This window comes from Narcine bancroftii, chromosome 6 (assembly GCF_036971445.1).
Source record: "Narcine bancroftii isolate sNarBan1 chromosome 6, sNarBan1.hap1, whole genome shotgun sequence".
In the NCBI taxonomy this organism is placed as follows: Eukaryota; Metazoa; Chordata; class Chondrichthyes; order Torpediniformes; family Narcinidae; genus Narcine; species Narcine bancroftii.
The window spans coordinates 93,169,087-93,182,603 of record NC_091474.1 but is presented as its reverse complement, the minus strand read 5'-3'; the positions used below and the strand labels follow the sequence as shown (position 1 = coordinate 93,182,603).

General features: G+C 44.4%; 1 protein-coding gene across 1 annotated transcript in view; it reads right to left on the bottom strand.

Annotated features, from left to right (window-relative positions):
- Positions 1–13,517, bottom strand: part of washc2c (WASH complex subunit 2C) — a 64,297-nt gene that overhangs the window by 28,935 nt on the left and 21,845 nt on the right. The window contains 10 exon segments of the mRNA XM_069888076.1: positions 236–317; positions 379–560; positions 1,016–1,073; positions 1,504–1,566; positions 2,204–2,307; positions 2,869–2,994; positions 4,845–5,030; positions 9,456–9,527; positions 10,093–10,156; positions 10,503–10,689. Of these exon segments, the coding sequence (XP_069744177.1) occupies positions 236–317; positions 379–560; positions 1,016–1,073; positions 1,504–1,566; positions 2,204–2,307; positions 2,869–2,994; positions 4,845–5,030; positions 9,456–9,527; positions 10,093–10,156; positions 10,503–10,689 (1,124 nt within the window).

Genomic DNA, 13,517 nt, shown 5'->3' with positions numbered 1-13,517 from the left:
TATTGATTTTTGCCAGTTTCTCCATATTGCAGTCAGTTTGTTTACATTTCTTTATTTGTTTACACAAGTACATTGAGTCAGTTTTTTTTGCATTGCCCATAAGTGGTAATTCTGCCTTGCCTGCAAGAAGAAAAGAATCTCAGGGTTGTATGTCATGTATGTAATCAGATAATAAATCTAAAATCTGAAGCACTCGCTCCCTTGCATCTCATATTAAGCAACATGTTTTATCTACTCTTCCGTTGTTGACCGTGGACGTGCAGCTGACCAGCACAGGGTTCCTGAGTCTAAGGACACAACCCACTTCGGAGATGACCCTAAAGGAAAAGTATCCACAACATTGGACCAGCGAAGGGTTCAGCAGGTGAAGACACACACCAGGCTGTTGGCTGCAGGAGACCAGTTTCAGAGGACCAAGTATCGGGGCTGGGATCTGTGAGTGCGCCCACAGTGAGCGAGGCTCTCAAGCGGCTGCTAAGCTTCCTACTGGCCTCAGGGGTTGGAAACCTGGGGCAAAGGAAGGGATTCAAGTTTACCGGCGGACAGGACAGGAGGCCGTGCTACTACACAGGAAGAGATAGAAGCAGAGGAAAGTGGTGGAATCCACTGGCACATGATGTCTCTGAGAGGACTCTCTCTGAAAAGTGGCACCTCTGTGTTGGCCTTTACAGGAAAGTTAATTTTGTGCAGAAACCTGAACCTTGACAGGAGCCCCCAAACACACCCTCCAACACTTGGGTAAAGGTGCTTGGGAAAGTGACAACTCTGAAGTTGCCCTCCAACCACACACCATCTTGTCTTGTTTTATGCCATAGCTCCTTCATCAAAATCTTCACATCCATTCCTCCACATAGCAACTCAGCATTGGCCTCAAACCACAGTCAATACAAATTGGAAACAATTTCCACTAGCATCCCAGTTAATTGTGTCCTGGAGTAGCAAGCCCTTTGTGCCGTTTCCACTGGGCCACCCTTAACTGGGACACAACTCATCCCCAGGGATCAGAGTGTCCTACCTTCAACTGGAAACGGGTGACTTTCTGCTCTCCATTTTCTACCGGTTTTATCAGCACACTGGTGACAGTGGACACCGGGGGTATGAGTAGGGGTTAATCCCCGATGTGAAATGATGTCATTTGATACCACCGTTACTTTTCCACTCTACCCTGTCCCAGTAAATTCCCAGTTAATTCCTGGGATGGGGGGGAGGGAGGGGTCAGTGGAAAAGGGCCTATTTGTCTTACTCACTGAAGATCCACACGGGCACATCTCAAGGATGTGTGCTTAGCGCACTGCTCTACACCCGTAACTGTGTGACTCGGCCCAATTTAGATTCGCCAATGACACCACAGACGTCGGCAGAATCACAGACCGCAATGAGGAAATGTACAGGAGGGAGATCAGCTAGTTGAGTGGTGTCACAACAACAACCTTGCACTCAACAAAAGCAAAACCAAGGAGACGATTGTGGACTTCAGGAAGGGGAAATCAAGAGAACACGAACCAGTCCTCTGAGGGATCATCGGTGGGAGGGTCAACAGCTTCAAGTTCCTGGGTGTTGACATCACTGAGGATGTTGATGCAATCACTAAGAAAGCTCACCAGTGGCTATACTTCATGAGGAGAGACTTACAAATTTCTACAGGTGAGCCGTGGAGAGCATTCTGACTGGTTGCATCACTGTTTGGTATGGAGGTGCCAATGCACACGACAGAAAAAAAAACTATAGAGTCGTGAACCTGGCCTGCGACATCACGGGAATTATCTTCACTCTGAAGAACATCTACAAGAGATGGGGTCTTAAGAAAACAGCCTCTATCCCCAAGGACCCCCACCACCTAGTTCTCTCTGCTACCATCAAGGAGGCGGTACAGGAGCCAGCAGCACAAGGACAGCGTCTTCCCCTCTGCCTTAAGATTTCTGAATGTCAGACACTACTTCAATTTTTCTTATTTTTGCCTTAATTTATTTTTAAATGCAATATTTGCACATGAAATGTGGCCACAAAACAACAATTTCATGACGTGTTCGTGACAATAAATTCGGATTCTGAAAACAGCTCATTCAACTCAAAAGCAAGGGATGGGCAACAACTTAAGGGCTCTGCCGGATACACTGACTGGAGATGAATATAAAAGTGATTTCCACCAGTGAAACTTCATTCCTCATGATATAGGGATCCAACGTTAGTCGTTTGCACTGACCTCGGATGCTGCTCTGAAACCTTCCAGCTGTTAATCAGATCAACTGCTGGAGGACAACGAGATAGCACCACAGCAGATTTTGCCTCATTTCTGGGGCTGCTCAGCTAAAAGTGCAAGAAAATGAAGAGGGATTGAGTCATCTGGGACAGTATTAGCTGGAATTTAGAAGAATGAGAGGGGATCGTACAGAAAGATATAAAATTGTGAAAGGCATAGATAGAGGTAGGTAAGTTGTTTCTATTGGTTGGATAGACTAGAACTAGGTTCAGGACAAAGATGAAGAACTCATTTTCTCGGGGGTGGAGAATCTATGGAATTCTCTGCCCATTGAAGCAGTGGAGGTGACCTCAGTAAACATTTTTAAGGTTGGATAGAGTTTTACATAGTGGAGGAATTAAGGGACATGGAGAAAAGGGAGGTAGGTGGAGATGAGCCCATCGTCAGATCCGCCATGACCTCGTTGAATGCGGAGCACTCCTGTGCAAACCTCACAATAGTAAATTGAAGCTGCCTTTGCTCTGCCCAACTGATCTTGGTAACTCTGCATTTCTTAATGGCTGTATGATGGTTGAGAAGTCCAGCTGGACAGTATGCAAAACGTACGTTAACAAAAAACTTGAAAGCCAAGGTGTGATTTCTGATATGCACACATGCCTAAATCTGACAGTCAGGTAAGGATACCCTGAGCAAGACTTGCAAACCCAGCCCCATTGGTCCCGATGGATGCGGTGCTGGTGGTCACTACCTTTAGCAACCTCCTTATGCACGTGACAGAGTGCGCACACCCTCAGCTTGGAACAAAATTTCAGGATTTGGCTCAATGATTGACAAAGGAGCCAAGATATGGCTCCAAGTTTATGACATCGTTTGGTTTCGGGGAAAGCGTAAAAGAGTCCCACATGCTTGCCTTCCTGGCTTGCAGTGACCACAAATTTTAAAAAAGGGTGAGGGGAGGTGGCAGGGAAAGAGTAACAGAAGCTGCAACTGTGCATTTTGAAGAGAGTGCAAGGAATGAGTATAGCGTGAGGTGTAAATCTAGTGGGCAGATCTGGAGGTGATTGCATCAATTTTATTTTAAAACAACACAGTAGAAGCCGATTCCTGCCATTTAAACCTGTGCTGTCCAATTAACCTACAGCCCTGTACATTTGGAGGGTGAGAGGAAACCAGAGGACCTGGAGAAAACTCTTTACGGATATCATCAGATTCAAACCCAGGTCGTTGGTGCTGTAATAGCATCATGCTATCTTCTTGTTGGGAGTTCATTTAGATCGAACATTGCAAAACACTATTGATGCACTTTATGGATGAAGAGGAGCTGATGAGGATTCACGGTGAAAAATTCACCAGCGGATCCTTGATCTCTGAACTTCTTTCAAAACAACAATAACTTCCCTTGCCCTTTCAAGTTGTTGCTCAGACAGCTGGTATTGGAGAACGGAGTGATCACACATCAAGGTGAATCCCCTCAAGTTGAAGATAGCACTGCCTGGAACTTAAGTCGCAAAGATCTCACTCATCCGTCACCAGTCCACATCTAGACTGGGTGCTCAACATTTCTCAAAGAGCTTTCTCCAGCAAGTTGCCCTGGACTAACCAAATCAGAAATCTAAAAACATGGCGGGCATAAACAATGGAGCCGATTCCACCTCCCAGATAATGCCTGAATCCCAAAGATTACAACAATCCACATTACGTAAGGGAAATAAATATCAACTGCAGCTGCGGCTTTTAGTTACAACAATGTCGTTTCCCTTCCCATTCCACCTCCTTTCCCCATCCCCTCCCCTCTCCATTCACAGAGCCATTCCCCCCCTCCCCCTGTTTACTGGTCTGCCCGCCCTCCCTTCTCCATCTATTTCCTCCTGCCCCTCCATTTTATTTCAAGAGCCTGCCTACATTTTGCTCATACCATGAGCATGAAGCGTATTTTTTTTACTATACTGTTCAGAATGGTTTTTTTCTTCAATTATGACGTCTGCAGTCTTCTGCCTTTTACTTCATTTCCCTTGTGGTTTGTTTTTATTCACGGGGATTAGGTCAGAATTTACTACCTGTCCCAGAATGCCACTCAGCTTTTTCAGATGGCAATTAACTGCAGTTACAGTTTACTCTCTGTATTACATGCAACAGACGTTCAAAAATCCTGATGCCAGGAATCTGGACCGACCAAGAATCTGGAATTTTCAAAAACTCTCAAACTTTTAAAATTTAGCGGCATTTTGTGAGTAAGTGCACAGCGACAGTTTTATTTTTCTTTAAAACTGCTCATTTTGATAAACAAAACATGCTATGTTTGCTGATGAATAAACTATCAAAATTTACCTGTTCATCCCTCCTTAAATTTGAACTTTAAAAGTACTGTCAGAGAATCCGGAAAAACTGAAAATCCAGACTGACCCATTCCCCAAACAGTCAGGATTTTAGTACAGTAGAGACTAAACCTAGTAAAGGTCAGCTGATTCCCATCCCTGAATGTCTTCAGTTAATCACAGACAATCTGCAACTTTCATTGATACTATTATTTTTTAATTATTTCAATTTAAATCCCCAAGCTCTCTGGCTGGGATTCAAACTCAAACCTCCAAACTGGATGCATCCGCTTCTCTCTTGTTCCTTCCCCCTCATATCCACCTCTGACCTTTAGCCTGTGCTCTTCCCCCTGTGCCTCCCACACCATTGCATTCAGGCACCTTCCTGCTTTTTGCTCACAACTTGATGAAGGGCTCAGGCCCAGAAGCATTCTCTGTGACATTAAGAACACCGCCTGACTTGCTGAGTCCAGTAATTGTGTACCCTCTACTCCCAATATGCAATATGTATTAGGCTTTTAGTCCAAAATAAAAACGTGAGGATGGAACACATAAACAAAACTATGTGGAAACCTTAAACCCATTCTGGGATTCAATGAGGGCAAAACTGGTCTCTAACCTAACTCCATGTTTCCTTTCCCTCATTGTTTAGATTAACAAAAATCTATCAATACTGTATCCAATTTAAAACTAACTATTGACTCAGCACTCACTTCTATTTACTGAAGCAATCTAAAATGTCATGCACTGGAAACTCATGTTCGATTTTCAAACCAGATTCCTGAGGTTCCAAGCAGTGGCAGGAGTTTCTACTTGTCTTCAGATTTCTTTCACGCCTTGAAAATGTTGATCAGAGCACCCAAATTCCACAGGATGCAAATGTGGTTACTCCCTGCAATCACTCCTCTTAGCATTAAACCTTGAAATTCAGGTACGTTTCTGACAATTCTGTCCTGGTCTCTCTGCCCACAAAGTAGACCGTAAGAATAGGAGCAGAAATAGGCTATTCAGCCCGTCGCGTCTGATGAGCCCATGAGCTGATCCATTTTGCCACTCGTCCCTACTACCTAGCCTTCTCCCCACAACCTTTAATGCCCCAGCCAATTAAGAACCTTTCAATCTCTGCCTTAAATGCACCCTAGTGACTTGGCCTCCACAACCGCCTGTGGCAACAAATTCCACAGACTTACCACCCTCTGGCTAAAGAAACTCCTCCGCATCTCTGTTCAAAGTGGACCCCTTTCAATCCTGAAGTTATGCCCTCTTGGCCGAGACTCTCCCACCGTGGGAAACAACCTTTCTCTATCTACTCTATCCACGGCTTTCAACATTTGAAATGTTTCAATGAGAACCCCCACTCCATCATTCTCCTAAATTCCAACTACTGCACGCCAAGAGCTGTCAACGCTCCTTGCACACAACCCAGAATCGTTCTAGTGAACCCTCCCCAACATCAGCACATCTTTTCTTAAATGAGGAGCCCAAAACTGTTCACAATGCTCCAAGTGAGGTCTCAGCAATGCCTTCAACATCAACATCACATCCCTGCTCTTGTATTCTATTCCTCTTTAAATGAATGCCAGAACTGCATTTGCCTTCTTCACCACCGACTCAAAAGGCTATCCTACGAGGCCTCCCAATCCTTTTGCATCTGGGTATTTTCATCTTTCTCCCCATTTAAAAAAAAGTCCGCCTATTTAATTTTTCTACTGAAATGCATCACTGGACACTTTCCAACATCATATTTAATTGGCCACTTCTCTACCCATTCGCCTATTCTGTCCAAGTACTTCTGCAGCCTCCATGTTTCCTTAACCCTACCTGCTCCTGCACCTATCTTCATGTCATCTGCCATTGGTGTGATATAACCTTGCATTCCTTGCTCCAGCTTTTCCAGATACAGTGGCTACCATTCCATTAGTTTATAGTTTTCACTTGCAGTTTTAATATGATTTTTGTTTAAGTGACCTTGAGCACCTATCCTCAATCTTTAGTGATCGTTTTCTGGGACAAGACCACAGAAAGTTGTGAACTCAGCCAGCCCCATCATAGGCATTATTCTTCACTCCGTCAAGGGCATCAACAAGAGGAGGTGACCTTCATCCTCAAGGATTGTCGCCACCCGGGCCATGCCCTCTTCTCACTGCTACCAGCAGAGAGGAGGTTCAGGAGCATGAAGACGAATGCACAGTGGGGCAAAAACAGCTTCTTCCCCCCACCATCAGATATCTCTGAATGGACAATTAACCATAAACACGACCTCACTTTTCTACTAATTTTTTTGTTGAAATTTTGTACCTGTAATGCTGCCACAAACAATGAATTTCATAACACATATTCATGACAAATTCTGATTCTGACGGTTGTGTGAACACCATCCAGCTCTCTCTCTCTCCAATGCATCAAGTTTACACATTTAGAAAATGAACGATTGGATTTTTGCCACACTAGATGACCACACTTTTGCCAATTTGGAAATCTCTTTACGACAGATTTTCTCGCTGTCTTGACCTATGAATAATTTTTGCAATTTGTTTCCTGCTGCCCTCTTTACAATGGTGCCTGTGTTTCATTGAATCTGGATACATAACCTTCCTGAGAGCTGCAACTCCATCAGAGATCATTCTTTGCCCATTTGAAAGCCTGTTCTTTATCCCCACTGACCCAGCTCTTCAGCTACATTCCTTGGGAGGTCAGTAATTCCAAGAGCTTCAACTACAGCGAACATTTATCAGGTACTTTTTCCTGATAATTTCTGGAAGTTGATACAATTGACATCAAGTGGACCGCCACTGAATATAATATTGATGATAGTCTGAAAGGGTTTACAATGAACTAATGCTGGCAGTTGTCAAAGGCGGCCCAAGACCACGAATTAATAGGTCATTGAAAATATAAGTATCAACTACTTGTACAGGGCAAGTTTTGACCACACATTAGGCTTTGACCGATCAACCAAAGGATTATGGCGAATGCTTCTCAAATTTGTCTTCCCTTAAAAATTTGCTGTCATACAATCCTGCTGCATGATGGCATGTGAGCTGTCATCGCAAACAACAGTTCACTGCAAATACAATCCCAGGGAATGAGCAATGCTTTGACTTGCTTGAGCATTCTTTGCATAGAACTGCTCCTCACCAACAAAAAAGTTCCTCAGCAGAGCATATCTGCAGGACGAACAGAAAATTGACCAGGCGCTGCCCCTTTTCGGATCCAAAGCCATGATCACCCAACGACAGTCAACAAGGCACACCACGCAACTCCCTCTTGCTCATGTGTACGCTCAGAGCTCCGAGGCATTGCTGAAGTTTCAGCAAGACGAGCCTTGCGCCAAAAACACAGGTCCTCCATCAACCTGTCCTGTCCCACAACACCAACCTCCCAACACTGAAGGAGGGGCTCTCACCTTTTTGAAGACACCTTAGTGGTTCACTTGGAAGGACTTTTTGGGGCCTCAAATTCCCTGCACCATTCCCACACCGGCATGTCTCATGCATTGCCAGACACGTCCATGGTCTCATGCTTTGCCAGACTGAGACCACCCGCAAATTAGAGGAGCAACACCTCATATTCCATCTGGGTACCTTCCACACAGATGGCATTTACATCTACTCCGGTTTCTGTTAGACGACCCCCCCCCCCCCACCTTATCTACCCTTATTTCTCCTTTCCCCCAGCTCTGTCTCTCTCTATTTCCTGTTCCCTGTGTCTCATTTCCTGCAGCTCTGCATTCACAAAGCTGTCCCCTTCCCCAATCAATCCTCATCTTTTCTCTCCTGCCCTTGTATCCATGTCTAATTATCACCTTTTGTCTGTTGTTCTTTCTTTTCTTCTCCCCAACCTTTTAATTCAGGCCCCTGCCTGATTTTTACTCACAACTTGAAGAAGGGCTCAGCCCCGAAACTTTGGCTATCTTTACTTCCCATGGACGGTGCGAGACCTGCTGAGTTCCTCTAGTATTTCTGTGCTTTTACTCCAAAGAGTGAACTGCAGAATTAGATTGCAAAACATAGGCCACTTTTTAAATACATGTACACAATACTTTATCTGGAACCCTTGGGGGACAGTGACCCGAATTTCAGATTTTTCCGGATTTCAGAACAAAAGCCAGCTGCCCCAAATTTAAGCCCACCCGAATTGTGCCCCTTCCAGTGGCGCTGGCGTCTCTCTCCCCTTCACCCGCCGTCTCTCTCCACCCCCGCCTACCTGAGTCGTGCACCGTCTCGCTCCCCCCTCGCCCGCCCGAGTTGCGCTGCCATTTCTCCCCCCCCCCAAACCTAGTCGCACTGCTGTCTCTCTCTCTCCCTCCCTACACTGTACCAGCACCAGAATAAAAAGAAATGGAGCTTTCCGGATTTTAAATGTCCAAATAAAGGATTATGTACCTGTATTAGGGCCACCTCTCATTAAAGAGAAAACAATATCAACCACTGCCGTCGAAATGCCAGCAGCACATTGACAATGGAGGGAGAGTGTTTTTGAACACTCTGATCTCCGCACCATTGCATGCATTGAAGACATCAACAATCAATATCAAAGGCACTGGTGCCGTCTCTGCAAAATCCTACAAATCTAATCAGCAGGGACAGAACTAAAAGCCTCTGCCCAGGCCTAGCATCCCAACTTCAAATCTCCAATCAAAATCAACCACAGAGGGCAGAACACTGTCTACACTCGCGACTCCATACACGTGCAACAAGCATGGTAGAGAAGCTCAGCCATCACAAGCAATATCAAGATCAGAGAGAACGCTTCAAGGGTGCTCTGAAAGTTTTCATGAAAAACATGCACCATTCTTCCCAAATCTTGGGGATCTCTGGCTAGTGTCCGTTTGATATGGAGAACATCTAGGATGTTATTGAGCATCTCACAACTCTACAGGAGCGTGCAAGAGCCTGGCCCATGAGGCAGGATGGCACAAGTTAACTCGATCAACTCACCTGCCTGCTCAGTTGAGTGCAACCTACCCCAACCAGGGCAGAATCAGCCCGTCCAACATGGTTCTCACAGGTCTACGGAACATGAATAGATGCAAGTTATCCAAAACCACAAGGGCCTGCCCAAGACAACTGCCATTACTCTGCCCACTACTTCAGAGTCAACAAACATTTCGATCATTAGATTTTAATCTCCTTTTCACAAATCCAGAAAATGGTTCCTGGGGATGATGGATTTCAGACTGGAGAAGCTGAGGTTGTTCTTCTTCGAGAAAAGAATATTGAGCAGTGATTCTATGGAAGATTATTTTCTGATTGGAGAAATGAGAAATTTATATTGGCAGGTGAATTAAGGATCAGAAGCACAGATTCTTATGGGAAAAACATCCACCATGAATGAGAAAAGAAATGAACAATGCTACAGTGATGGTGGAGAGCTTTTGATATAAAGTTACCAACCTGATATTGACCATTTCCCCCTTATTATATGCTGCCTGACCAATCAGATTTCTAGTCAACAGAATATTTTTAAGTAACAGGGAACTTCCTGGCAATAGCATTTTCAAACTCATCATCTGCAAGGATGATTGAAAAAAAGCATCAATCTGAAATTTAAAAAGGACATTGGACAGGTGCGTACCGGAGAACTAAAGTGCAGGTCAGGGGGAAGTGAGGAAATGGGGCTGACTGAATAGCTCAACAAGCTGGCACAGATTTAATGGGTTGAGCAGTCACCTGACATCATTAATGCTTTTCTGTTAAATCCATGATGTATCTCCCTCTGCTGGAAGTTTGGTCAGCCTGTAACCACCTTGGTTTTTGTTTTGTGAAGATCGCACAACGTCCCACAGGATCGATTGAACAACTCGAGTGCAAACAAAATTATCAGGCTTGCTGCTTGTAGGAGCGGGTTTTAAGGAGTGTTTCAACGAGGAAAAGTCAAGAATATCTCTCCTTGGATTACCACAGTTCATGGCTACCATTAGTGCAGATAAATAGGAGTCAAAGCAAAGTATAAAATTAGATCTAAATTTGACAATAACCATTTACATTGGATTTAATGAGAAGTTTGTGCTAGATTTACCAGCATTTGATGATTTGGATCCAAACAAATCGTCATCTTCCTCATCAAACAGCCCTTCAGCTCTTCGAGCTGGTGGAAGTTTTGATACCTTCCTCTTTGCTCCCTCCTCACAGGGCTTCTCAGGAATTATGTCAGCATTAAATACGTCTCCACCTGTGAAGGTAAATGGGAACAGTCACAGGGTGGCAGCATGGCACAAGGTTGGGGGAAAAGAAAAACAGGAAACTTTAAATTTCAATCAAAAAATGTTAATCTGTCTTTATTTTACCAATCTTGGCGAATTTCTGCAGGTGTACTATGGAGAGCATTCTGACTGGCTCCATCACTGTGATGGAGGTGGCAATGAACAGGACAAGACTGCAGAGGACTGTGAACTCAGCCAGCAACATCGTGGGCATTCGTCGTCACTCCATTAAGGACATCTTTCAGGGGCAGTGTCTCAAGAAAGCAGCCTCGATCATCAAGGACCCCAGGCCATGCCTATTCCTCACTGAAGGAGGCACAGGGGCTCGAAGACAAACACCCAACTTTACAACAAAACCGGCTTCTTCCCCTCTGCCATCAGATTTCTAAATGGACAATCAACCACAGACCCTACCTCACTTTTTTTTTCTCTTATTCATGATAATGAATATGTATGAGATGTACCGGAAGTCACGTGGTATGAGAGAGATAAGAACACAAGCAGGAGAACAAAGGAAACGGGAGAATAAAAAGACACTAAGAAGTTTACCTGATAAACTTGTGTTTAATGTTTTATTAACTTCACATTTCGGGCCACAAATGTGACAGTACAATTTTCTTTTTCACATTCCCTATGTTGGACAGAGTGCCGGACTTGGCTGTGGAATGAGTGGCAGTCCATTGAAAGCAGTGATCACTTCCATTGTAATCCACCATGGCGTATCAAGCTCCCACATACGCGTGCAAATGGCTCAATCTGTTATCATCTTAGGGCAACCACAGGATAAGAAACAAGGAGGAAAATGAAAATTGCTGGAGGAACTCAGAGGCAGGACAGCATCGAAGGCAGAAAAGGAATTGCTGATCATTGTCACTTGAGGACCTGCATCAGGATGTGAAGCTACTTTGGATTCCAGCATTATTTAGTTGTTCATTTCTCTATTTCTTCTCCCATATGAAGGCATACTGTATACATTGGCGTATAAGATGACTGGTGTATAAGAATTTCCACTTAAAATGTAGATTTTGAACTACACTTGCTGTATCAAACTACCCCAAGTCTGGCACTTGCAGCTGAAAGCTTACTGGCCCAATCGACCTTTCCCAAACTTTCCAAGAAACCCTGTCTTCAAAAGTTTAAAAGTAATGGTAACGAGGTCTGGCCAGCATCCCCTCCCCCGTTTTTTCCCCCAGGGGTATGGTTACTTATAGTAATTGATTTACTTGTCTTTGATAGTCTGGGAGCAGGAGGGAGGGTGAAAAATGAGAGGGGGGGGGGGAAGAGGTCTCAACAAAGAATGACCTGCAAAAGGGGAGGATTGCTCCCCTACAATGTTTGTAAAGTATGAGTCTGTAAAACTATAAATAAAATTTTCAAAAAAAGTACAGGTAACTGGTCACTGCAAGATTTATTATGATCGGCCTGATGAGACAGCTTAAACAGTGGGAGCCTGGCTGATGGTTTACTGATCGTCAGGTGTTGCAAATAGCGACTGGTGTATGCTGTCATCTTCGTTTGCTGAGATGTTATTTTAAGGTATGCTATAATACATTAAGAGGTACAAGGACTGCCTAAAGAAAGCTCTTGGTGCCTGCCACATTGACCACCGCCAGTGGGCTGATCTCGCCTCAAACCATGCATCTTGGCGCCTCAGTTCGGCAGGCAGCAACCTCCTTTGAAGAAGACCGCAGAGCCCACCTCACTGTCAAAAGACAAAGGAGGGAAAACCCAACACCCAACCCCAACCAACCAATTTTCCCTTGCAACCGCGTCTACCTGTCCCACATCGGACTTGTCAGCCACAAACGAGCCTGCAGCTGACGTGGACTTTACCCCTCCATAAATCTTCGTCCGCGAAACCAAGCCAAAGAAAAAGAAGAAATAATACATTTTTATTGTTTTAATGAACCTTATTATTAATCCAGCTTCCCAATCACATTTCAGTAGAAAAGTATTTTGTGGTAGGAGTTTTGCGAGAGTTTTATGCTGTTCTCCACCAGGAGATTAAGGTATGGATTTTATACTTGGCATACAAGACGACCCCCGGTTTTGGAGTGACATTTTTAAGATTCAATACCGTCTTATATGCCGACATGTACAGTTGTTCAAACATCGTCCTCTCTTTAAACCGGTGACCGTGATTCAAAGTTCCTGAGTTTAAAAAATGAGCTGGAGGATTGAACAGGATCAGGGGAAGGTAAAAAATAATGGGCAATGATTCAGGTCGGAACCCTTCACCTGAAGAGCTGGCCCATTCCCTTGAATGCCCCCCTCTGTCCCCTCCCTTTGACGGGAGGCTGAATCTCCCTCTCACTGCTTCCCCTGCGCTCTCTACTACTCTTCGACTACATTCAGACCAAACCACCCTGCCACAGACATGTGGCCTTCCCCAGTTTGTCTTCACCACCCAATATAAGTCAAAAGTCTTGAGGCTTCCAGATGTGGACTATTTTACTTCGACAAGAGACATTTGCCACATCAAAATTCAATTAGAGTTCATACATTCTGATGTGAACCAGGGTTAAGTCTTGAGGACTAACATCTCGAGGACTGATGCATTCAAACCCCACCGCATCAGATGGGAACGTGAATTATTGAGTAAATCTGCAATAAAATGGCTATGCCAGTGGCGAGAGAGAGAGTGGCATCTTAAAAAGTGCCAGAAAAAGGTGACTAATTAAATAATTAACTTCAGCCTTGTTAGTACCCAGAGAAGGTGAGAATTGGCCATGAAGGCTTCACAGGGAAACAGGCCAGACCCTTAAACCACTCTTTATATCACTTAAACACACTAACT